The sequence below is a fragment of the Acipenser ruthenus genome, chromosome 11, assembly GCF_902713425.1.
Source record: "Acipenser ruthenus chromosome 11, fAciRut3.2 maternal haplotype, whole genome shotgun sequence".
In the NCBI taxonomy this organism is placed as follows: domain Eukaryota; kingdom Metazoa; phylum Chordata; class Actinopteri; order Acipenseriformes; family Acipenseridae; genus Acipenser; species Acipenser ruthenus.
The window spans coordinates 2,176,689-2,200,110 of NC_081199.1; the positions used below are offsets into that span (position 1 = coordinate 2,176,689).

General features: G+C 50.0%; 1 protein-coding gene across 2 annotated transcripts in view; it reads left to right on the top strand.

Annotated features, from left to right (window-relative positions):
- LOC117973327 (stalled ribosome sensor GCN1-like) overlaps window positions 1-22,473 on the top strand; it is a 30,533-nt gene extending 8,060 nt beyond the window's left edge. For both annotated transcript variants that reach the window (XM_059032805.1, XM_059032804.1), the window contains exons 18-57: window positions 78-237; window positions 691-880; window positions 1,215-1,339; window positions 1,740-1,918; window positions 2,635-2,728; window positions 2,837-2,950; window positions 3,115-3,313; window positions 3,633-3,773; window positions 4,202-4,374; window positions 4,587-4,667; window positions 4,847-4,990; window positions 5,401-5,528; window positions 5,637-5,826; window positions 5,941-6,011; window positions 6,537-6,702; window positions 6,927-7,121; window positions 7,398-7,644; window positions 7,882-8,003; window positions 8,529-8,643; window positions 9,164-9,343; window positions 9,947-10,167; window positions 10,343-10,411; window positions 10,599-10,737; window positions 11,157-11,353; window positions 11,634-11,776; window positions 12,221-12,338; window positions 12,433-12,648; window positions 13,103-13,267; window positions 13,488-13,649; window positions 13,986-14,078; window positions 14,484-14,627; window positions 15,001-15,270; window positions 15,803-16,147; window positions 16,590-16,783; window positions 16,970-17,084; window positions 18,068-18,164; window positions 18,753-18,901; window positions 18,999-19,106; window positions 19,497-19,715; window positions 21,362-22,473. In XM_059032805.1, coding sequence (XP_058888788.1) covers window positions 78-237; window positions 691-880; window positions 1,215-1,339; window positions 1,740-1,918; window positions 2,635-2,728; window positions 2,837-2,950; window positions 3,115-3,313; window positions 3,633-3,773; window positions 4,202-4,374; window positions 4,587-4,667; window positions 4,847-4,990; window positions 5,401-5,528; window positions 5,637-5,826; window positions 5,941-6,011; window positions 6,537-6,702; window positions 6,927-7,121; window positions 7,398-7,644; window positions 7,882-8,003; window positions 8,529-8,643; window positions 9,164-9,343; window positions 9,947-10,167; window positions 10,343-10,411; window positions 10,599-10,737; window positions 11,157-11,353; window positions 11,634-11,776; window positions 12,221-12,338; window positions 12,433-12,648; window positions 13,103-13,267; window positions 13,488-13,649; window positions 13,986-14,078; window positions 14,484-14,627; window positions 15,001-15,270; window positions 15,803-16,147; window positions 16,590-16,783; window positions 16,970-17,084; window positions 18,068-18,164; window positions 18,753-18,901; window positions 18,999-19,106; window positions 19,497-19,715; window positions 21,362-21,487 — 6,304 coding nt within the window. In that variant the 3' untranslated portion in view covers window positions 21,488-22,473. The remainder of the gene's footprint in view (window positions 1-77; window positions 238-690; window positions 881-1,214; window positions 1,340-1,739; window positions 1,919-2,634; window positions 2,729-2,836; window positions 2,951-3,114; window positions 3,314-3,632; window positions 3,774-4,201; window positions 4,375-4,586; window positions 4,668-4,846; window positions 4,991-5,400; window positions 5,529-5,636; window positions 5,827-5,940; window positions 6,012-6,536; window positions 6,703-6,926; window positions 7,122-7,397; window positions 7,645-7,881; window positions 8,004-8,528; window positions 8,644-9,163; window positions 9,344-9,946; window positions 10,168-10,342; window positions 10,412-10,598; window positions 10,738-11,156; window positions 11,354-11,633; window positions 11,777-12,220; window positions 12,339-12,432; window positions 12,649-13,102; window positions 13,268-13,487; window positions 13,650-13,985; window positions 14,079-14,483; window positions 14,628-15,000; window positions 15,271-15,802; window positions 16,148-16,589; window positions 16,784-16,969; window positions 17,085-18,067; window positions 18,165-18,752; window positions 18,902-18,998; window positions 19,107-19,496; window positions 19,716-21,361) is intronic.
- Window positions 22,474-23,422: the final 949 nt, after the last annotated feature.

Consider the following 23,422-nt stretch of genomic DNA (forward strand, 5'->3'; position numbering starts at 1 on the left):
ATGACCTGGCTAGACGATAGGCACGTATTCTAACCTGTTGCTCCTGCTAACAAGCTGCCCGTGTCCCGTGTCTGCAGGATGTATCACCGAGCCCTGGTGCTGGTGCTGCTCACTCGGACTTGGCGTGTCCGGAAGCAGGCTCAGCACACTGTGAGGAAGCTGCTGGCCGCTCTGGGGGGGGTCAGACTGGCGTACGGGATGTTGGATGAGCTCCGAGCTGTCCTCGACTCCCACAAGGTGAGTGGAGCAGCTTCCGCTTCTCTCCAGCAGGCGGCGCCCCTGAGGAGCAGGGCTTGGAAAGCAGTCACAGAGCAGATTGTGTTTTACCACGGGGTGTAATTAAAACCCCCCCGGGCTATACACCTGTACCTGTACACAGTGGCTAATCGAGTGGTGCATGGGGAGTCTTTCTTCCATTCCTGGGGTAGTGTGGCTTAAACAAATCCACTTTAAATTCAGTATATTTAAATGGCCACTGTCATTTGATATCATTTAAAACAGGGCCCTCGCTGCAATTTGTTGAAGACAGAAATAGATTAAAGAGACTTGCATGCATGATTCAGAGATCTTTGGTACACAAGGAGCCCTGTTCTAATTCTCTATGCAGTGGCGGGGGGACTGTGTTTTGAGAGCAGCTCCCCCCCCCCCCCCCCTCTCACCCTCTCTAATCTCTCCCCCCTCCCTCCCCAGGTGTTGCCCCCGGACGCCCTGGTCACTGAGTCAGGGGAGCTGTCAGAGTTGGGGAGGAGCTACACCCCCCCGCGGATCCTGTTGGAAGCCCTGTGTGTGATCACCAGTGTACCCGGGCTGGAAGCAGACCCCGGAGAGGCAGAGAAGCTGGCCCAGGAGAGCCTCATCGTGGCTCACCACCCCTCCATAGGTGAGAGAGCTGCCTCACCAATACATACAGCCAGGGCTGCACAGCACTCCATGGCAGCAATATATATTGTAATACTAAAATCAAAAGCTTGTTTTCCTCTCGCTGTTCAGTAAATGCAGTGTTAAGATCCATTCATTCAGGAGGGACTTGGTCAATGAGAATCACCCTTCTGTCATTGACAGTTCAGTGGTACTGGAACGCTCCAGAACCGTTTCAGCACTGAGGAATGCTGAATTCACAAGACAACGCGTACAACTTTATTCCAACGCTTGACTGTGGAATATAATCAATTCAAAATGTGAATGAATTGGAGTGCTTTGCCCTTTCCCTGCAGTGGCGGCTCATAAAGACTTGTGGCCAGCCATCCTGTCTCGAATGAAGATCAGTGCGACAGCCTTCGTTGACAAGCACATGGAGACCCTGCTGCCCCAGGTCACAGACACAGCCAGCATGAACCAGGTGGGGTCATCCTGAACTTCAGTGACATTATATTATCACCTTATATTGGATTAGAAGGTACAATCTGTAAGAAACTAAGCAGAACAAAGTTTCAGCCAGCGGCTGCACTGATCCATGTGTTTGACGAAACATTTGAAAGATGAACCTCAATATTCAGTGTTGCTCAGTGTTCCTCCTAGACGGAGTTCTGAGTTTATAGCACTGGGATGGAAATAGGACTTCCATTCATAGCATCTGAGCCAGTAGTAAGTCTCCCCTGAGCTTGTTACCTGCACACTGTGGCTAATCAAGCATGTATTAAAATCTGGAATGGGTGACACTGCTATGCGGCAGGAGTCTCATTTCCTTCACTGCAATACTGAAGCTCCCTAAGCCCTGCCCTGTCTGTGTTCCTCCCCAGGCCACCATGAATGCAGTGGGCTGTCTCTCCTCCCTCTCCTGTGCCAAGGTGCTGCCCCGGATCTTCAGCATCATCACGGCCGCACTGGAGAAGCAGGGGCTAAGGCAGGTGACGCGCGAGGAGTACGCCATCATGCACACTGCGGAGGGGGAGCTGTACGACAAGTCCTTCATCCCCAGGTCAGGACACACAGCTTTCTACAAGTGTTTGTGAGGCTAGCGCACATCAGAGGGGCTTCTCACTCTCTGTGCGTCGAGCAAAGCGAGTGGCAGCTTGTGTCCTGTGCTCGCTGTGTTTCTGTGCAGTGACGTCGTGGCAGCTTGTGTCCTGTGCTCGCTGTGTTTCTGTGCAGTGACGTCGTGGCAGCTTGTGTCCTGTGCTCGCTGTGTTTCTGTGCAGTGACGTCGTGGCAGCTTGTGTCCTGTGCTCGCTGTGTTTCTGTGCGGTGACGTCGTGGCAGCTTGTGTCCTGTGCTCGCTGTGTTTCTGTGCAGTGACGTCGTGGCAGCTTGTGTCCTGTGCTCGCTGTGTTTCTGTGCAGTGACGTCGTGGCAGCTTGTGTCCTGTGCTCGCTGTGTTTCTGTGCTGTGACGTCGTGGCAGCTTGTGTCCTGTGCTCGCTGTGTTTCTGTGCTGTGACGTCGTGGCAGCTTGTGTCCTGTGCTCGCTGTGTTTCTGTGCAGTGACATCGTGGCAGCTTGTGTCCTGTGCTCGCTGTGTTTCTGTGCAGTGACGTCGTGGCAGCTTGTGTCCTGTGCTCGCTGTGTTTCTGTGCAGTGACGTTCAGAGGGTTGAGACTCCACTGTAAGGGTAGTTGATGTGAATAGGTTCCGGTGGAGAGGTGAGTTCCCGTGGCGGTGATGATAGTCACAGCGCAGTGTTTGATTTGTTCCCCAGCACCCAGCAGGAGAGCACAAAGAAAGGGAACCTGAAGCGTGAGAACAAGGCTTATTCCTACAAAGAGCAGATCCTGGAGCTGGAGCTGAAAGAGGTGAGAGAGCTCACGGTGTTGCTGGTTTAGTATCTGACTGTTTCGGGAGATGGCAGATTTCAGCAAAAACTTGTAAAACTCTGTCCTGTGGCATTGTCGTTGTTTCAGGAAATTAAAAAGAAGAAAGGAATCAAAGAGGAGCTGCAGCTGACGAGCAAACAGAAGGAGCTGATGCAAGCACAGCTGGAGAGAGAGTCTGCCATCAGGAAGAAGCTGCTGGAGGTACAAGCCCAGCGCCCTGTACACACGCCTCACACTGCACCCTATTAATGCATTACACACCCCTCACACTGCACCCTATTAATGCATTACACACGCCTCACACTGCACCCTATTAATGCAGCATTGTTCTTTTCACTGACGCACTGCTCCTCTTCTCTCTGCAGCTGGACCGGGAGCTGCAGTCTGCCCTCAGCCTCCTGGCTGCAGTAGTGACCAGAAAACCCCCGGGCCTGTGCCAGCACATCCCCCAGGTCATCCACTCCTTCCTGCCGCTCTTCAAATCCCCGCTGGCAGCTCCCAGGATCAAGGAACCCTTCCTGGCTTTGGCCAACAGTGTGATGCCTGCCGAGCTGACAAACCTAGGTCTGTATAGAAGGGGGACTTGAACTGCAGTTGATGCACCGTGTGCAAAATCCATGCTTCTGCAACCAGAGCTCTCGCTGTGTCCAGAAATCTCATTGTCTTGCACGGTTCTGATGCAGTTCTAAAGTAATACAGAAACGTTCAGTACATTGACAGATGTGGTGTAGATGATGAATAGAGGCACAGATTGTCCACCTCTAGGTCTCCCTGCACTCAGACAGTCCTCTCCGTTGCTGCGGTCCTAGTTGCAGATGGCTGTGTCGGTGAAAGCCGCGTGCTGGCCGGCTGTAACCGTGGTTTCTTGTTCTGTTTCCGTCAGGCTCCCTGGTAGGTCATGTGACGCTGCGTCTGCTGCAGCCGGAGTGCGAGCTGGACGAAGCGTGGGGTCAGGAGGAGCTGGGGGCGGCCACGGTCCGAGCGGTCAGCCTGCTGCACAGCCACACGGTCCAGCACAGCAATGGTAAGGGAGAGCCACGCTGCATGGTCTGCTCACATTCAGTACAAGCGTGAGAAATAGCTTAATTGAAGAAACCAATAGTTGTTTTTTAGGGTTCTGTGTGTCTGCAATAAATAAACTCAATACCCCGATGCTTGAAGGTTTAAAAAGAAAGGAGTAGTAGATCATTACATCATTAATATGTAGTAAATGACATCACAAGCACATTAACAGATTTAAATAGACATGAGCGTGTAGTTGCCATGGCATCAGAAGCCTTGAAGTACCTCCAGTGTTTGTTTTCAAACACACTTTCCCATGACAGAGGTATGTTAAACATACTGAAAAGTTTAGAGGAGTTTGCTCTTTTGTAAGGGTTCTGTATGTCCCTGTGTGTGTATATGTAGATAGATAATAATGTAATGCAATGTCTTCTCCTGCGCTCTGTGCAGTTCTGTCGGCCCCTGCCTTTGCGTTCTGCTTCCCCTTCCTGAAGACCGTGCTGACTGAGACGACCAATGACAGTGAGGAGCAGGAGGATCTGCTGATGCAGGCGCTGCAGATCATCAATGAGCACGCTCAGCTCCGCTCCAGCACAGCCAGCCCGGAGCAGCTCGTGGACGAGGTAATGCGAGCTGGGACCCCATTGCAAAAGAGACGCTGCGGGGGCTCAAAACAGAGATGGGAGCAGACACAAGTTTAATAAAATGACTTGCACTGGAAAAATAATAATTAAAAAAAAAAACAAATGCAAGGTGCGGTGCTGTGCGTGCAGGAGTGTTCCTCTCTGCTGTCCTGCTTGTCTGATGGGGGTGTGTTCCTCTCCTCTCCTCTCAGAACGGTCCAGAGCTGCTCCCACGGGTGGATATGCTCCTGCTGCTGACCAGACTGATCGGGACCGGCGCACCGCGACTGCAGGTACTGCGGACCAGTCTCTATATCCTGTAGTATCAGCTGAAACACATACAGCCTTCTAAACTGTGTGTCTACATAGCAGTTGCTGGTTAATGCTAGGACAGTAGCCAGCCCTGTGTGTTGCTCTGTGTTGTGCCGTGTGCCCTGGAGTGACTGTGCTCTCCCTCCTCCTCCTCCCCCAGGTCCTGGCCTCTCGCACCCTGACCTCTCTGTGTGCCAGCAGCAGTGGTGAGGAGGGCTGTGGTTACGCCGAGCAGGAGGAGATAGACGTGCTGCTGCAGGCCCTGCAGTCCCCGTGCTTCGCTGTGAGGGACGCAGCGCTGCGGGTCAGTACACTGTGTGCTCTGCAGGGACTTCCAGGACCTCTAGCGTTATTATTAAAGCTGTTTCAGCAGGGCTCTGCCTAGCGGATAGTGGTGGCAGGCATTGTGTAAGGGTGTTGACTGTACAGTGCTGAAATTAGTTTGAAAACAACTCTGAGGTTCAAAGCTGGTTAATTTAAAGGATTCTGCAGGTCATGTAGTTTCCCGACCACTGCAGCCAACCGGAAACATGTAGTTACGTCGTGGCTGTGTGTGGAGCTCTGTGGAAAACCTCCCTTCAGGGCGGTGAGTAGGTGTCTGGGAAAGTGTGTTCCCTGTTTCTCTTGTGACCAGATCTTTTGTTGAGCTCCTTGTTTAGCCCTGACCAGATCTTTAATGCATGCTCGTTGTTTAAAACTGATCCAATTAAACAGGGGCTGCTGGAGCTGGAGATGGTGCTGCCCACGGTGGACAGCGATGAGAAGAATGGGCTGAACCTCCTGCGCAGGGTCTGGGTGGGGCGCTTTGACGTGGAGGAGGAGGGCAGGGCACTGGCAGAGAGGTGAGTGCTTTCCCTTGTGTGAATAGCACATGAGGTGCTCTGCAAGGCATGTGAGTTTCAAGTCCTGTCCTGTTGTAACCCCCTGTCTTTGCCTCTCTCTCTCTCCAGGCTGTGGGAGACTATGGCACTGGAGCTGGACCCTGGCCTGTGCTCCCTGCTCATCGGGGATGTGATCCACCATGAGGAGGCCGTGCGGCAGGCTGGAGCCGAGGCCCTCTCCAGAGCCGTGGCTCAGTACAGCAGGCAGGCAGCCCAGGTCCTGGGCAAGCTGATGGAGATCTACCAGGAGAAGCTCTATGTGAGTCCCTCCCAGCATTCAAAGGAATAGTTTATTCAGAGCGATGAACACACCGGCACGGATAGAAGAGCATTGTTAATTACTGCTGTGTGTGTGTGTGTGTTTCATCTGCAGAGGCCTCCGCCTGTACTGGACGCTCTGGGTCGAGTGATATCTGAAGCCCCTCCGGACCAGTGGGAGGCCAGGTACTGTTCAGATTGTTACTGGGGAGACCCAAGAACCAGGCAGATCCAGCTGCTGCTATCGCACAGGCTGCTTTTGGATCTGGGGATTAGGGTTGGGGAGGGGCAGGGGGGGTTGCATGAATTGTGAACTCTTAGATGCAAAAATGTAGATGGGAGGGTGTCCATTTGATTTGATTCAATTTTTTGTTATATATATAAAATGATTGAAGGAAAAAACACAATTCACCATTTTCTGCAGTCGACCAGTATGGCTTAATTATAACCATACCTGAACCATAGGATCGAAATAAGACTCCTATTGCATAGCAGTTTCACCCATTCCAGGTTTTAATATCCGCTTGATTAGGTGCAGTTTATAGGTGACAAGCTCAGGTGTGTCTTATTAAACTCCTAGTAAAATCCGGAACGGCTCAGCCTGCTATGCAATGGGTTTCCACCCCTGACTGAAGTGGCTGGGTCGCACCTTTTCTCGGTGGTGTTTCGGGGTCCTAAACCAGGCTGTCCTCTTGTGTTGCTTCCCTGCAGGTGTGGGATCGCACTGGCCCTGAACAAGCTCTCCCAGTACCTCGACGGCTCCCAGGTCACCCCCCTCTTCCAGTTCTTTGTCCCCGAAGCCCTCAATGACCGCCATGCTGAGGTCAGGAAGTGCATGCTGGACGCAGCCCTGTCGGCTCTCAACACTCACGGGAAGGTATGTGGTGTCTGTGTCGGGAAGCTTACTTGCTTGCATTGAATTAAGTGATCCTACTTGTAAACAAAATAAACTAAGTACAGGATTCTGAAGTACACACTGCAGAGGCAGCTTTTCAGAATTTCATGATCTGGATGCACTGCGATCTTTAGACTATCTGTGTGCGTCAGTGTTTTACAATGTCCTTGGTCACAATACCTGATTTTCTTTTGTTTCTGTCCCAGGACAACGTGAGCTCCCTGTTGCCTGTCTTTGAGGAGTTTCTGAAGAACGCTCCACAGGATGCGAGCTACGACTCTGTCCGGCAGAGCGTGGTCATCCTCATGGGCTCTCTGGCCAAGCATCTGGACAAGAGCGACCCCAAAGTGAAACCCATTGTGGCCAAGCTGATCACCGCGCTGTGCACGCCCTCCCAGCAGGTCAGTCATTGCCTCTTACTCCATTGTACAGCAGCTTCAGGAATCTTCACCGTGGGGTGCCAACATGAAATACAGAAATCTGTTTCGCTGTCCTTGAGATTGACAGCCAGTCCATTAGCATTACACTCCATTATTACACTCAATGAAGACAGACCAGCAGTGTCCTTTCAGAACGCAGTTTGAGTCGCCCTGTTAATTCAATGCAGAGGGGCTTTTGAACCCTTGCAGGCTCACTAAAGCCGATTGCAATCTAAGCCTCTTTATCCCCCTCCTCAGGTCCAGGAATCGGTGGCTGGCTGCCTGCCCCCCCTGGTCCCCGCTATCAGGGAGGATGCGGGCGGGATGGTTCAGAAGCTGCTGCAGCTGCTGCTGGAGTCTGATAAGTACGCAGAGAGGAAGGGGGCTGCGTACGGGCTGGCTGGGCTGGTGAAGGGGCTGGGGATCCTGTCCCTCAAGCAGCTGGAGATCATGGCCACCCTGACCGACGGCATCCAGGACAAGAAGAACTTCCGACGCCGGGAAGGTGAGGGACGACTCATTAACATGAATTCATTCATTAAGAAATTACAGGGATGGAAATAAGGCTCTATCTGTCTGTCTGTCTTACAGTTGTGTGTTTTAAAGTTCTGGGTATCCTAACCCAGTCCCTGCTCGTGCACAAACGACGTTAACAAGCTTGCTGGAGCAGCAGTTCAGTGTAGTCATTGTTGGTTATCCCCTGCCTCTCTCTGATCACCCTGCTGTGTGCTGCTGTTTGCAGGAGCCCTGTTTGCCTTCGAGATGCTCTGCAACATGCTGGGGAAGCTCTTTGAACCCTACGTGGTGCACGTCCTGCCCCACCTGCTGCTGTGCTTCGGGGACGGGAACCAGTACGTCCGAGAGGTCAGTGGAAACCAGCCATTCACGAGCCGTTCAGGGACATTGATCGATTTATACATCTTGATTATTACATAGTGTGTTCACCTATTTGAGTATAAAATTAGTCTTTCAGTATGAATGTTGTAACCAATACGTTCAATCAAATCCTATTCTCCTAAACCCTTGAAATTGCTGATCAGACGCATTGTCTCTGGATGGGGGTGGTGTGTTAATAGACCAGAAATAGAAATGATCTGGGGGTGGTGTGTTAGCAGATCAGCATTAGAAATGATCTGGGGGTGGTGTGTTAGCAGATCAGCATTAGAAATGATCTGGGAGTGGTGTGTTAGCAGATCAGCATTAGAAATGATCTGGGGGTGGTGTGTTAGCAGATTAGCATTCGAAATGATCTGGGTGTGGTGTGTTAGCAGATCAGCATTAGAAATGATCTCCGTCTCGCTCGTAGTTCAGTATCTGTGTAGTGCTGATCTCTCCACAGTCAGGACCCTGGTGTAAGTGTGCCCCTCTCCTTTCCCCCTCGTTCCCCAGGCTGCTGATGACTGTGCCAAGGCGGTGATGAGGAACCTGAGTGCCCACGGCGTGAAGCTGGTCCTGCCCTCCCTCCTGCTGGCTCTGGAGGAGGAGTCCTGGAGAACCAAAGCAGGTGGGCGGACGCTGCTCTCGTTTCCTTCATCCGTCTCCTTTCCACTCACACTGCTGTCTGTCTTTAAGTTGAGGGCCATGTGACGGTTGCATAAAACAATAAATATTTAATTGTAGACTTCTAGATACATTTTCCCTTATATTAGGTATTGCTTGTGTTAAGTTGATTTTTTGTGTCCTCTAATGTAAAGAATTGGGAATGTTAACTTTCTCAAAGTATAATATAAAGTGTTTATTTAATTTTTTGATTTATTGGGGTTTTGGGAAGGGGCTGTATAGTGAGGGTAAAGCTCAGGCACTCCTATTACATAGCAGTTTGATCCATTCCTGGTGTTACTATGAGCTTGTTAGCTATACACTGTGGCTCATGAAGTGTAGTAAAACCTGGAATGGGTGAAACTGCTCTGCAGCAGGAGGCTCATTTCTATCCCTGCAGTTTTCCCAGCAGTTCGGGTTGGCGGGTCTCCCTGTGTTCCTCGCAGTCTCTCTCTCACGCTCACTCTGCTCCCTGTTTCTCCCAGGCTCTGTGGAGCTCCTCGGTGCCATGGCGTTCTGCGCCCCCAAGCAGCTCTCCTCCTGCCTGCCCAACATCGTGCCCAAGCTCACGGAGGTGCTCACAGACTCCCACGTCAAGGTGCAGAAGGCTGGGCAGCAGGCCCTGCGGCTGATCGGCTCCGTCATCCGCAACCCGGAGATCCTGGGTGAGCAGCCGGGGGGTCACGGGGTACCGGGGCACATGTGCTTTAAACTGAAGGAGAGGAAGAATTTGTAGAAATGTTTTTTAAACATCAGCAAGTAAGATCCATAAAGCGTAGATCAAAAAAATGAGATTGAGACCCAACAGGTGGTCTGGGATTCTGATCCTCGCATATTTATTTGATTCTTAAACCCTTGTTTATGGGGAATAACTGTTATATACTGCAGCACTATAACTTGATGCATTGACCCCATAATTAACATTGCTGAATTTAGAAATTCCAGGGATGGAAATAAGGCTCCTGTTGCATAGCAGTTTCATCCAGTCCTGGTTTTGCTATGTGTTTAATAAGAGACACCAAGCTTGTTGCCTATACACTGTGGCTAATCAAGCTGGTATTAAAACCTGGAATGGGTGAAACTGCTATGCAGGAGGAGTCTTATTCCCATCCCTGAATGATGGTAAAAACAGGTTTGCTATCGAGCAGGTTTCCGAGTGTTATTGTCGGTTGTAAGGTCTTGTTCAGACCATGGAAGCAGCCCCCTTATCTTTGCTGTTCCCCGCAGTAGCGTGCTTGTGTGTTCTTGACTGTGTGTTTGATTTGCAGCTATCACCCCGATCCTGCTCGACGCCCTGACGGACCCCTCCAGGAAGACACACAAGTGCCTGCAGACGCTGCTGGACACCAAGTTCGTTCACTTCATCGACGCCCCCTCGCTGGCTCTCATCATGCCCATCGTGCAGCGCGCGTTCCAGGACCGCTCCACCGACACGCGCAAGATGGCAGCGCAGATCATCGGCAACATGTACTCCCTCACCGACCAGAAGGTGCGCAGACACAGGGGCAGAGAGGGAGTGGAGTTCAATAGGACAGCCTGCCGCTTCACTGAAAGGTCTCCTCTTCGTGTGAGAAGAAGTGGAAGCTGAAGGCACAGCTATCCTGCTAGAAGGGGCAGAAGTCACGTACCATGTCCTTTTTAAACTTCTGTTTGTCCTCTTCCAGGACCTGTCTCCTTACCTGCCCAGCGTAATACCAGGACTGAAGGCCTCCCTGTTGGATCCCGTTCCTGAGGTGGGTTTGTTCTCAACTTTATTTTTAATAAAACATTTTACTTCATCAGAATAGTTGGAATGCTGCACAGAAGTCCAGTTAAGGTGGATGATGAGGAGAGGTTTATGACATTTGTTTTAAAACGAGCACATTGTTGTGGTGGGTGTTTTGAGGAGCTCAGTGTAATTGCTCCTGGTGGTGTTGGTAGGTGCGGACGGTGTCTGCCAAGGCGCTGGGTGCCATGGTGAAGGGGATGGGCGAGTCCTGCTTCGATGACCTCCTGCCCTGGCTCATGGAGACCCTGGCCTCGGAGCAGAGCTCAGTGGACCGATCCGGGGCAGCACAAGGTGAGACTGACAGTTACTACTGAGCAGCGGAGCAGCTTATAGGAAAGGAACAACTGGCTTCACAGACCCAGGGTAGCAGAAACTTTGTCCATTTGAAACACTCAAATACAAGGTGCAGCTTATAAGAAACTGAATGGAGGAGAGAAATGTGGAGGCCCTCTTGAAGTTCCAGATTAACAAACTGCTAACGACACAGAGCTAGCAGGAAACCTGCAGCTTGATGCTTGTAGGAGCTTTTAAATGAACCTCCAGCTATATAGAACTTAAAGCTTCTACTAACGTCTGCGTTTACGAGAATCCTGGCGTTAGCTTTGCACGTGTTAAATACCTTGCGAACACGGCTGCTAGGTTTCAGTTCCGGGGGAACCCCTCTTTCGCTAGCCTGGGTCTCTCTGACCTGTTGGTCCTCTCTGTCTAAGGTTTGGCTGAGGTGATGGCTGGCCTGGGTGTGGAGAAGCTGGACAAGCTCATGCCGGACGTGGTTGCGACGGCCAGCAAGGTGGACATCGCCTCCCACGTGCGCGACGGCTACATCATGATGTTCATCTACCTGCCCCTCACTTTTGGGGACAAGTTCACCCCCTACGTCGGACCCATCATCCCCTGCATTCTCAAGGTAGCCCGCCGTACCCAGCAGTAATTAATAGAGCTGCGTAGGATTTGTTTATTAATAACTTGGATCATGATCCCCAGGTTTTGTGAATGGCAGGCACTTAGTTGGGATTGATGGGTGGGGGAGTGCATTCTAACAGATATAATGAAGCTGGCTGCTGTAGGACATAGGGGGAGTATTTGCAATAGTTTTCATTGCACAATCAAGAGCAATCAGAGGTGCCGTGTGTTCTGGGGGTGCGCGGTGTTCACGGTGACTCAGGTTCTGGTTTGCTGGTTTACAGGCTCTGGCGGATGAGAACGAGTACGTGCGTGACACGGCTCTGCGTGCGGGACAGAGGATCATCAGCATGTACGCAGAGACCGCCATCGCCCTGCTGCTGCCGGAGCTGGAGCAGGGACTGTTTGATGACCTGTGGAGGATCAGGTAAAGAGGGGCGTCCTGTATTCACGCACACGCACACGCACACACACACTGATGCACACGCACGCACACACACACAGACACGCACACAGATAGAGACACACACACACACAGGCTTGTACAGGGATCCTGCAACATGGCAAGCTTAAACACCACACCGGCTCTTAGGGTTAAGCAGTAAACTATATTATTATTATTATTATTATTATTATTATTATTATTATTATTATTATTATTATTATTGATATAGTTATTATTAGTAGTAATAGTAGTAGTCGTTTAAGGAAACGACACCATCTTCATTGAGTGTTCAGATTTGATTTGGGACGATATTTAAAAATGTTGTTTGAGAGCAGAAAAGCCAGCATGTCAAGCAGTTTTTCAATCTTCAGTATGAATTGGCACGCTGCTTCTCAACCGAGTCTTCTGTTTCTGTTTCTCCCCCAGGTTCAGCTCCGTGCAGTTGCTAGGCGACCTGCTGTTCCACATTTCAGGCGTGTCGGGTAAGATGACGACTGAGACCGCCTCCGAGGACGACAACTTTGGCACAGCGCAGTCAAACAAGGTACTGCATAATAACAACAATGAAAACGATAATATTAACAATTCTAAATCCATTGTCCTGTGTCGCATTGACTGTGTTTTCAATGCAATTCCAGGCGATCATCGGTGCCCTGGGTGGTGTGAGGAGGAACAACGTGCTGGCCGGTCTCTACATGGGCCGCTCGGACACGCAGCTGGTGGTGCGGCAGGCGTCCCTCCACGTGTGGAAGATCGTGGTGTCGAACACGCCCCGCACGCTGCGGGAGATCCTGCCCACGCTCTTCAGCCTGCTCCTGGGCTTCCTGGCCAGCACCTGCCCTGATAAGAGAACGGTACGTCTCCCTGCGGTCACTCCAGTTTATGAATTAACAACCAATGGGGGTCAGAACATCGCTCTGCAGGAATCGCCCCCAGCCACAGTCAGAGTCAGGGCCCTCACTTTGATCTGGTACTCGGAGGAGCGTTCTTCTGATTTTTGTTGTGTGTTTTCATTGGTATTGTAAGTATTGATTGCAGCAGTTCATTCCTTGTTCATCACTTGTGTTTCCTTTTAGTGCAGATGTTCATGACATTGCCCGCCTATCATTTGAAAGATTGTGCTGCCTTTGTATATATTTATTATGTATTATAGCATTGCATTTCAGTGATTGTTGGGTCTTTGGGCTTTAAATCAGAGACATTAGAGTGCGTATCATGAAGTGGTCTTGTCTGTAACTGCAAAATGAATTGTGTGTCTGTGTGTGTGTGTGTGTGTGTGTGTGTGTGTGTGTGTGTGCGTGTGTTCAGATTGCTGCCCGGACTCTGGGGGATCTGGTGCGCAAGCTGGGTGAGAAGATCCTCCCTGAGATCATCCCGATCCTGGAGGAGGGGCTCCGCTCAGAGAAGAGTGACCAGAGGCAAGGGGTCTGCATCGGCCTGAGCGAGATCATGAAGTCAACCAGCAAGGACGCGGTCAGTCCTTTTTCATCAGAGTATTAAAACATTAAAGTTGCTGAGCTGTGTCTCAACAAGCTGCACGCCACACATTTTGCTTATTCCGTTTTGTACCCTGTCTGAATTTGACACGGGTTCCAGTGTGGGGAGTTTGGTTTAAACAGCTTGCCTCTCAGTACCGTGAGTCTGATTCCAGTTCGGAGCGCTTGCAGTGTTTTTACCAGCCTGTCTCTCTCAGGTGCTGGTGTTCTCCGAGTCTCTGGTCCCCACGGTGCGGAAGGCTCTGTGTGACCCCCTGGAGGAGGTGCGGGAGGCGGCTGGCAAGACCTTCGAGCAGCTGCACTGCACCATCGGACACCAGGCTCTGGACGACATCCTGCCCGCCCTGCTGGAGCAGCTGGTGAGTACCCCAGCAACGCGGCCCCTCACCATCTATACAGGACTGTCACGAAGATAGAATGCAAAGGAAACCAGGGTATGATGTCTGAAATAAATAACTCCCGTTCTACTGCTCACTCTCTCCTTGCATTCATCTGTACTTTGAGGGACTCCCAAGAGATTTTTTTTCCTGCTTATTCAAAGGCTGCTAGTCGCTGAAGATTTTAGGATTGTTTTGAAGAGATCAGTGTGTTAAGTTTGGTTCATAGTTGCTGTTTTACCGTACCTGCAATTAGACAATTCCTGCTAACGCTCCAGGCAGGAACCTCTTTGAGGATGCTAATGGCTTCTCTTGCAGGATGATGAGAACACCTCTGAGTTTGCCCTGGATGGGTTGAAGCAGGTGATGGCTGTCAAGAGTCGATCGGTGCTGCCTTACCTCGTGCCAAAGGTGAGAGCTTGGAAATCAGAAAGGAAGAGAGAGAAGTTTAGGGGTGATTGTCGGTACAGAAAAAAAAAAATCTCATGATATCCATGATTTCAGATGAGTGGAGTATTTTGAACTTACTTGTAGCTTGAGTCCACGTGCCAAATTAAAGTAGACGGGCCATTGTACTGGGCTTTGTATTTTAACCACCTGTTTATATAGTGTGGTGAAACTTGATTCAGAAATTGCATTATAAAGAAAGGGAGGGGGGGTTTTAATAACTGATTCTGCCTGATTAAGACGGTCTTGAAGAAATCCTGGTAAAGACGCCAGTCGTTGTGAGACCTGTAGACTGATCTCTCTTCTCGCTGTAGTCTGTAAAGTGCTGTAACAGTTAACTGTGCTTTGCTTTGCTTTGTGTGTGTGTAGCTCACAGCTCCTCCGGTGAACACCCGTGTCCTTGCGTTCCTGTCTGCCGTGGCTGGGGATGCTCTGACCCGCCACCTCGCTGTCATCCTGCCCGCTCTGATGTCTGCACTGAAGGAGAAGCTCGGGGCAGAGGAGGTAGAACAGGTAAGAGCTGAGGAAGGAGGGGAAGGGCTCAGCCATCAGCCTCTCATGGATTTTGGTGCTTTCCTCCCTTTTTATCAAGCTGTTGCATGCAAGCTTCCCGGCATTGCCCCTGGATCAAGCTTGAAACCTGGGCTGTGGGAGCAGTTGAGACTCTGTGTCCATCTAATCCTTGGTCTCTACTGTAAGCTTATGATTTGAAGCTAGAATCTAAAAAAAATATTAATTTGATCATTTTTATTTTGTGTACTTTTTGTAAGCAATCATAAATTATATATTTTTAAAAACTTGAGTAGAAATAATAACAGAATCTAAATAAGATGGTAGACCCGTAGATAAGCTGAACAAATGGCGTTTCCCCCCCCGGTCTCCTCAGGAGCTGGCGAGCTGCCAGGCGGTTATCCTGTCTGTGGAGGACGAGGTGGGCCAGCGCATCATCATCGAGGACCTCCTGGAGGCCAGCCGCAGCGCCGACGTGGGCATGAGGAGAGCGGCCGCCACCCTCCTCAACGGCTACGTCAGCAAGACCAAGGCTGACTACAGCGCCCACACCCGGAGCCTGGTGTCCGGCCTGGTCCGGCTCTTCAACGACGGGGACTCCGCGGTGCTGAACGAGAGCTGGGACGCGCTGAGCAGCATCACCAAGGTAGCTGACCAGTTACTATTACAGCTGAAATTGCAATTCCAATCAGTTACAGTGATGCTGCAGTCATTCCAGTTCTAATTCCAATCAGTTACAGGGATGCTGCAGTCATTCCAGTTCTAATTCCAATCAGTTACAGGGATGCTGCAGTCATTCCAGTTCTAATTCCAATCACGGTGTGTGCTGGGATCGCTGTCAAACTACTGAACCAATCCTGAAGTGGGTGTGGGGTGGGGGTGGGGGGGGTTATGTGAATGCATGCAGGAGGCAAGTTTAGAAGAGAGAGCCAGCTGAAAATTGGGTATCAAGGTGTTGTTTTTTGTTTTTTTTTGGGAGTGGAGAAAAATGCCAAGCACACACTAAGGGCTAGCAATGAATGTTTCCATGTTTTATTTACAAAACAAGGGAAGGACTGACAACCCCGGCTGTGTGTTTGCTTCAGGGACTGCTCTGCCTCTGTTCCAAGCAGAGGTTTGTTTCCCAGAGATAGCCTTGAACTCAGTAGCTGACTTTATCGCTGGTTCGTTTCCTGCAGAAACTCGACGCCGGGAGCCAGCTGGCGCTGATCGATGACCTGCACAGGGATATTCGCACGGCAGGGAACGAAGCCAAGGGGGAGACCCTGCCAGGGTTCTGCCTGCCCAAGAAGGGCGTGACCTCCATCCTGCCTGTGCTGCGGGAGGGGGTGCTGACAGGCAGTCCGGAGCAGAAGGAGGAAGCAGCCAAGGCCCTGGGGCTGGTCATCAAGCTGACCTCCGCTGAGGCGCTGCGGCCCTCCGTGGTCAACATCACCGGACCCCTCATCCGCATCTTGGGAGACCGATTCAGCTGGAACGTCAAGGTGGCGCTGCTGGAGACCCTGACCCTCCTGCTCGCCAAGGTGAGGGGTCTGTACTGGGCTGTGACACACATGAGAGACCTGAGAATCATCCTCGACACAACTGCAGTTCAACGCTGCCGCCCTGCAGGCGACTCTTTATTAACACTGCCCTAGGATAACTAACACTTTCTCGCTCTGGGCGTTTATATATTGCATTATGTTTGTTGTTATATGTTGTTGTATTTTCTATTCTATTTGTATTTGAGGTAGTTTCTATTCAGCAGTTTTGAATGGAATTAGATTTCCTCGAGGTCACGTTTACAGTATTATTAGAACATCATTCTTTTGGCTTATTTCTAGAATAGATGATGATGTTATGATTACTGTAGCAATCCTGTTTAATACAGCTGCTGTGTTCATTGCCTCGAGCGGCGTCACGTGAAAGGCGCTATATAAGTGCAGACTCTGTTGTGAAGAGTAACGACCGTCTCTTCCCCTCCAGGTTGGCATCTTCCTCAAGCCCTTCCTGCCGCAGCTCCAGACCACCTTCCTGAAGGCCCTGCAGGACTCGAACCGCTCGGTGAGGCTGCGAGCCGCCCAGGCGCTGGGGAAGCTCATCGCCATCCACACCAAGGTGGACCCCCTGTTCACAGAGCAGCTCAACGGGATCCGCTCGGCCGAGGACCCCGGCGTCAGGTAAGCACCCAGCACTCCGCGCTGCAGACCCGGGCTGGGGAGCGTAGGATCTAAAGCCTTGTTAGAGAGTTAGCCCGGGCACTAGAGGGGTGTGGGGGATATCTGTGTGTGTGTGTGTGTGTGTGTGTGTGTGTGTGTGTGGTACAGCTCCCTGTACGGTGACTGATCTGTGCTCTCTGTTCTCAGGGAGACCATGCTGCAGGCTCTGCGTTTCGTTATCCAGGGGGCCGGGGGTAAGGTGGACCCTGCAATCCGAAGGAGCATCACCACCACTCTGCTGAGCATGCTGGGCCACGATGAGGTGAGGGGTGGGGTGAGGTGCTCTGCGGATAACTGCCTAGCAGGATGATGCACTGTAGCTTATAATGCCTGTTTCACAAACCGATGAGCACTGATCTATGACTGCTTTACCTTACCCAACATTGGTGCTTAACCATAATTCTGCATATAAATCATACCAACTTGGACCCCTTTTAAAGATCTTACTTTATTGCTTGTTAAAAACACATACACCATATTTCATGGTTTCATGCGGCCTACGGAGGGTTATTTTCAAGCTGAACAAGATTTGCATAACAATAGTCATTGAGATATGTTTAGTGATTTGCATGAGAATGTAGGCCAGCTTCAGCGAGTCATCACACTGGAGGCTTCTGTGGTCTGCCTGTATCCTTCAAACTGTAGAGCTAGCGAAGCTGCTTGTTAGTGACTTGCATGTACCGAGCATCGCGCCTATAGCAATGCAATTGAAGAGGCTGAGGAGCTAGATCTCACAATGAAAATGTATCTCTTAAGACAGGATACTAGGCTAGTACAGAGGATGTGGTTTTTATGTAGAGTAGGTGATAAAATTAAACAAAAACTCAACTAACCGGTCTCATTAAAAGTAAGCGTGGGTTTTAGCAAAGTGCTAAAAGTTTGCAGACACTTCTATTTTTATAAAAAAAATAATTAACTTCAGATGATTTGCAAGCTGGAAGCAACTTTCTTTGTTTCCAGTAAAATGGCTTGATAGTTACTTGCACAGCACGGTGGTCTCCAGTTAAATGTAAAGCAAAATGACTCTTTGCTGAAACCTGTGCTACTTCATGGATGATAGTACACACCCCGTTGCAAAGCAGAGTGACCCTTCACTGTTTAAGAAGCCTTGTGTGTATTTGAGCTCCCAGTGAACTGCAGTGGTTCAAACGGCAGTGCTTCATTGGCACAGCCCTGGGCGCTGCATGTGTGGCGGACCCCTCATTGAAGGCGTCTCTGTCTGTCTCTGTCTCTGCCCCTGCGCAGGATGCCATGCGCATGGCCTCAGCGGGCTGCCTGGGAGAGCTGTGTGCTTTCCTGCCGGAGGACGAGCTGCAGACCGTCCTGCAGCAGCACATACTGGGTAAGGACCTGAATGCACGACTCAGGCTCGTGTCTCTGTGTATTATCTTAGCTGTCTAATCTGGGTATCTGCAGGTTAAACAGATGCTTCTAACTGTACCCGTATTGGGGTTTTCTTTTTTTTGGCGTGCATTTGGTATTGATTTTTAAGCTTACTGCAGGGGACGTTTTTGTTTTAATGAGAGTTTTATCATTCCGAAGAAAAGGGATTGTTTGAGAATACTCTGGCTGTCTGTTTTTTGTTTCTAAGTTTATTTATGTTATTTTATTGCACCTGTAATAGATAATGCATGCCATCCACTTGTTCCAACTTGCTTAGTCAGTTGTGCTTTGCATTGCTAGAGAGAGAAATACAGCCAGGTGCTGCATTTGAGAAATTGATTGACTGTTAAAATACTAGATGTGTTTAAGATTGAGTGCAAGATGTGAGCTCCTTAACCCTGAATATCCATCTCCTCTCTCTCTCTCTCTCTCTCTCTCTCTCTCTCTCTCTCTCTCTCTCTCTCTCTCTCTCTCTCTCTCTCTCTCTCTCTCTCTCTCTCTCTCTCTCTCTCTCTCTCTCTCTCTCTCTCTCTCTCTCTCTGTGTAGCGGACGTGTCTGGTATTGATTGGATGGTGAGACATGGGCGGAGTGTGGCTCTCTCTATTGCAATGAAGGCAGCTCCCAGCAAGCTTTGCAGCGAGGAGTACAGCGCGGAGGTGGTTGACATGATCATGAGCAATGCCGCTGCGGACCGGGTAAGAGAACAGCTGAGCGGCGCAGGGCTCTGTCCAGGGGGTGGCCTGGGCGCCTGTACCACAGTGTGCTGACTGTGCCTTGTCTGTCACCTTGCAGATCCCCATTGCCACGAGTGGGATCAGAGCCGTGGGCTTTCTAATGAAGCACCAGATCGAGAGCGAGGGAGGGAGTGTGCCTGCCAAGGTCTCCACTCATCTTGTAAAGGTAAAGTTCAACACGGGCTCCAGTTCTTGTTACACCTGCCCCTTCCCCTCCTAGCATATCAATCGAGTGGTGCTTGCATTTTAATGTCCACCTTCATTCTTATCTAGCCCTTTTAGGGGTTTAACCTTGACAGTGTCTTTTAATAGTCAGTGCGACTGTGGATCACATATTATACAAGTAACTGGAACTGTCTACACCCAAACCATTCAATAGAATAAGAACTTCTACAGTCACAGTAAGCTCTGGAATACCAGGATTAAAACACAGCCTCATAATGCCATTCCACTGGCACTGTCAGCTGTTATAAGCCAGAACACACACAGCACTGTGGCTCCTGACCTAATAATCATTTTAGCTGTAACTGTATTTCTGATCTATTTTATTTGACAGTGTCTCCAGAATCCGTCGAGTGACATCAAGCTGGTGGCGGAGAAGATGGTGTGGTGGGTGAACAAGGAGCCAACCCCCCCCATGACCCCCGTGGTGATCAAACCCATCCTGAAGGCCCTTCTGGACAACACCAAGGACAAGAACACCAGCGTGCGGGCCTACGCTGACCAGGCCATCGTCAACCTGCTAAAGATGAGGGAGGGAGGCGCCGTCTCTCAGGTAACGCTCTGACCACAGCCCCGGGTCACAGCTCCGACCCAGCCCCAGCCCCCGATCACAGCTCCGACCCAGCCCCCGATCACAGCTCCGACCCAGCCCCAGCCCCCGATCACAGCTCCGACCCAGCCCCCGATCACAGCTCCGACCCAGCCCCAGCCCCCGATCACAGCTCCGACCCAGCCCCCGATCACAGCTCCGACCCAGCCCCAGACCTCGATCCCAGCTCCGACCCAGACCTCGATCCCAGCTCCGACCCAGCCCCCGGTCACAGCTCCGACCCAGCCCCAGACCTCGATCCCAGCTCCGACCCAGACCTCGATCCCAGCTCCGACCCAGCCCCAGACCTCGATCCCAGCTCCGACCCAGACCTCGATCCCAGCTCCGACCCAGCCCCAGCCCTCGATCCCAGCTCCGACCCAGAGGACGGAGCAGCAAGTACAGTGATACAGGAAAGTAGTTGGATGCTGTTCACTGCCTGCTTTAACCCTTTGCTGCTCAGTGTTCAATATGTTTGACATTGAGAAAATAGGCAATAAATCGGTATGATTATTATTATTATTATTTATTTATTTCTTAGCAGACGCCCTTATCCAGGGCGACTTACAATCGTAAGCAAAAACATTTCAAGCGTTACAATACAAGTAATACAATAAGAGCAAGAAATACAATAACTTTTGTTCAAGCAAAGTACAAGTTTGACAAACCACAATTCAATAATACAGCAGGTAATAGTGATAGTTACATCAGGATATGATTAAATAGTGATAGTTACATCAGGATGTGATTAAATACAAAGTACTACAGGTTAAAAACTTGGCAGATTACAGTATTCTGAAGTACAGGATTAAATGCAGTAAAATAGGGGGCTGATAAGAGCAAAATAAAGCACATTTACATGAAGGGTGATAGTGTCCCAGGATACAAACAGAGGAGTTCTACAGGTGCTCTTTGAAGAGGTGAGTCTTAAGGAGGCGCCGGAATGTGGTCAGGGACTGGGCAGTCCTGACATCTGTAGGAAGGTCATTCCACCACTGCGGAGCAAGGGTGGAGAAGGAGCGGGCTTTGGAGGCAGGGGAGCGTAGCGGTGGTAGAGCTAGTCTTCTAGTGCAGGCGGAGCGGAGAGGTCGAGTGGGGGTGTAGGGAGAGATGAGGGTCTGGAGGTAGCTGGGTGCAGACTGGTCAAGGCATCTGTAGGCTAGTACAAGAGTCTTGAACTGGATGCGAGCGGTGATCGGGAGCCAGTGGAGCGAGCGGAGTAGTGGAGTAGCGTGGGCGAAGCGAGGCAGAGAGAACACCAGGCGGGCAGCAGAGTTCTGGATGAGCTGGAGCGGACGGGTGGCGGACGCAGGGAGGCCAGCCAGGAGGGAGTTGCAGTAGTCTAGGCGGGAGAGTACCAGGGCCTGGACCAGGAGCTGGGTAGCATAGTTGGTGAGGAAGGGTCGGATTCTTCGGATGTTGCTCAGGATAACATACCCAGGGCAGTAAAGGGTTAAAACGTGAATGTACCACCGATCAGAAAACCAATCTGCTGAGATCTAGAGAAGGATTTTGTTTGTGGAGCAGAGATCCTGCTCCTGAATTGAAGTGCAAGTCTAAATGATTGATTGATTGTGACTGTAGACCTGTTCTCATGGTTCTGTTTTCAGAGCGTCTCTGCGATTCTGGACACTGCCAGCAGTGAGCTGCTGACCGAAGCATGCCGGAGATCCCTGACGAAGATCGCGAGCCAGGCGGACTCCTGCGAGCAGATCGACGACACCATCCTCACGTGAGCTCCACGGAGCCGCGGGCAGCTGACACAACCAGCCCTGCGTTGGCATTGTCACCCGGGGAGGAGGGGGCTGCACTGGGCATCCAGCTACTCCATCACAGCATGAGAGTGTTGAAGATCAAACTTAAAAATATTATTATAGAAAATAAAAAAAGTGAAAGGCATTTTTTTTTTTTATTGAAATTCCCAGTTTGTTAAATATATGAACACCCTGAAACAACATTTGCCATTTAAAAAAAAAAAAAAAAAAAGTAAACTTTTGTGTTAGCCAGTTTATAGTTTATTTCAACACAGTGACCATTTCTGATTATTGAATACACATGCAGTCTCTCTTCCACAATAAGACCTGTTATCTCGGGAGCTCTTGTGGTATTTAAGGGGACTGTCTCGAAATGTGCGAGCGAGGAGAGGCTTTTGTATTATAAGTAACAGGGTCAATTGTAAATGTTTGCATGATTCATCTTTAATTCAATATAAAATGAGCTGGACATGTTAACAATTTTAAGTTGAGAATACACCCCTTGAAAGAATGGTATGTTCCTGTTCTAGAATTCAGTGCCCCCCCAATTCCAATGATGACAAAACAATAAGATCCGGAATGTTCGGGAGTCTGGTGTTGCCGATTGGCCGAGAGGGACTTGGTGATTTTATAACATGCCTTTGTTTTTACTTTGATCAATATTCTGTGATGCTTTTCTGACTTCACCTCCCGACCCAATATAAAGCACGGAGACTGTGGGAGAGCGGCGCTGTAGTTAACACTGGCCCTTTTCTTACACAGCGCCCCCTGCTGTGGAGGTATTGCGTGGAAGTGTTGTGTCGATATGCTCAACAAGCTGCTTGTGACGGTTAGGAAAGGAGAGAGTGTGAAATTGAATTGATATATCCTTGTGGGGAAAACTGAAGACAAAATCTACAACCCTAAAATGCAGGCTGCTTAAAAAAATTAGTGACAGATTCAATAAATGCTTTGATGTAAAATAATAATGAATAGTTGGTCTTAATTTCAAAGTCAACACTAATGCTGCCCTGCTGATCTGTCATGGGTGCTGTGATGAACTCGCTAGTGCCTCTCTTCCACTGTACACCCGATCCCTCGCAGTGCGGTTATCGAGAGGGAATCCCCTTTCAGGATGGCAATGAAGACTCCACGGCGCCACACGTGGTTACAAACAGGGCAGCAGTGTGGAGTAGTGGTTAGGGCTCTGGACTCATGACCGGAGGGTTGTGGGTTCAATCCCCGGTGGGGACACTGCTGCTGTACCCTTGAGCAAGGTACTTTACCTACATTGCTCCAGTAAAAACCCAACTGTAAAAATGGGTGTTGTATGTAAAAATAATGTGATATCTGCTAACAATTGTAAGTCGCCCTGGATAAGGACGTCTGCTAAGAAATAAATAATACAAACGTGTAACATTATATACAATTAATGTGATGTCTATGGATAGCATTAAATCTAAAGCCTCTTGATTTGATATAGTAGATATTCTTGGAATTGTAGGATCTTCGTTCCTGTCTGTGTGGGGTCCTCTACTGTACACATGCACTTCTCGAAGTGAGTACAGGCACTATTCATAGCATGTGAGGTCCAAGCCATTGCTAACAATGGCATCTGAACATGGAGCTGCAGTTACAGATGTACCTATACCTCGGACATGCAAGGGGGGTTCCTGTAGTGCAGGGGTGCCCAATCCTGGTCCTGGAGGCCGGTGTCCCTCCTGGTTTTTGTTCCAACTGTACACTAAATTGCTTAATTGGACCAATTAAGTTTCTAATAAGTGCTTGATTAGTCCAATTAAGTAATTTAGGGGGCAGTTGGAACAAAAGCCAGGAGGACACTGGCCCTCCAGGACCAGGATTGGGCACCACTGCTATAGTGCAATAATAATAATACAAACTTAGACAGCACCTTTTATCAGAAATGATTCCGAGGCA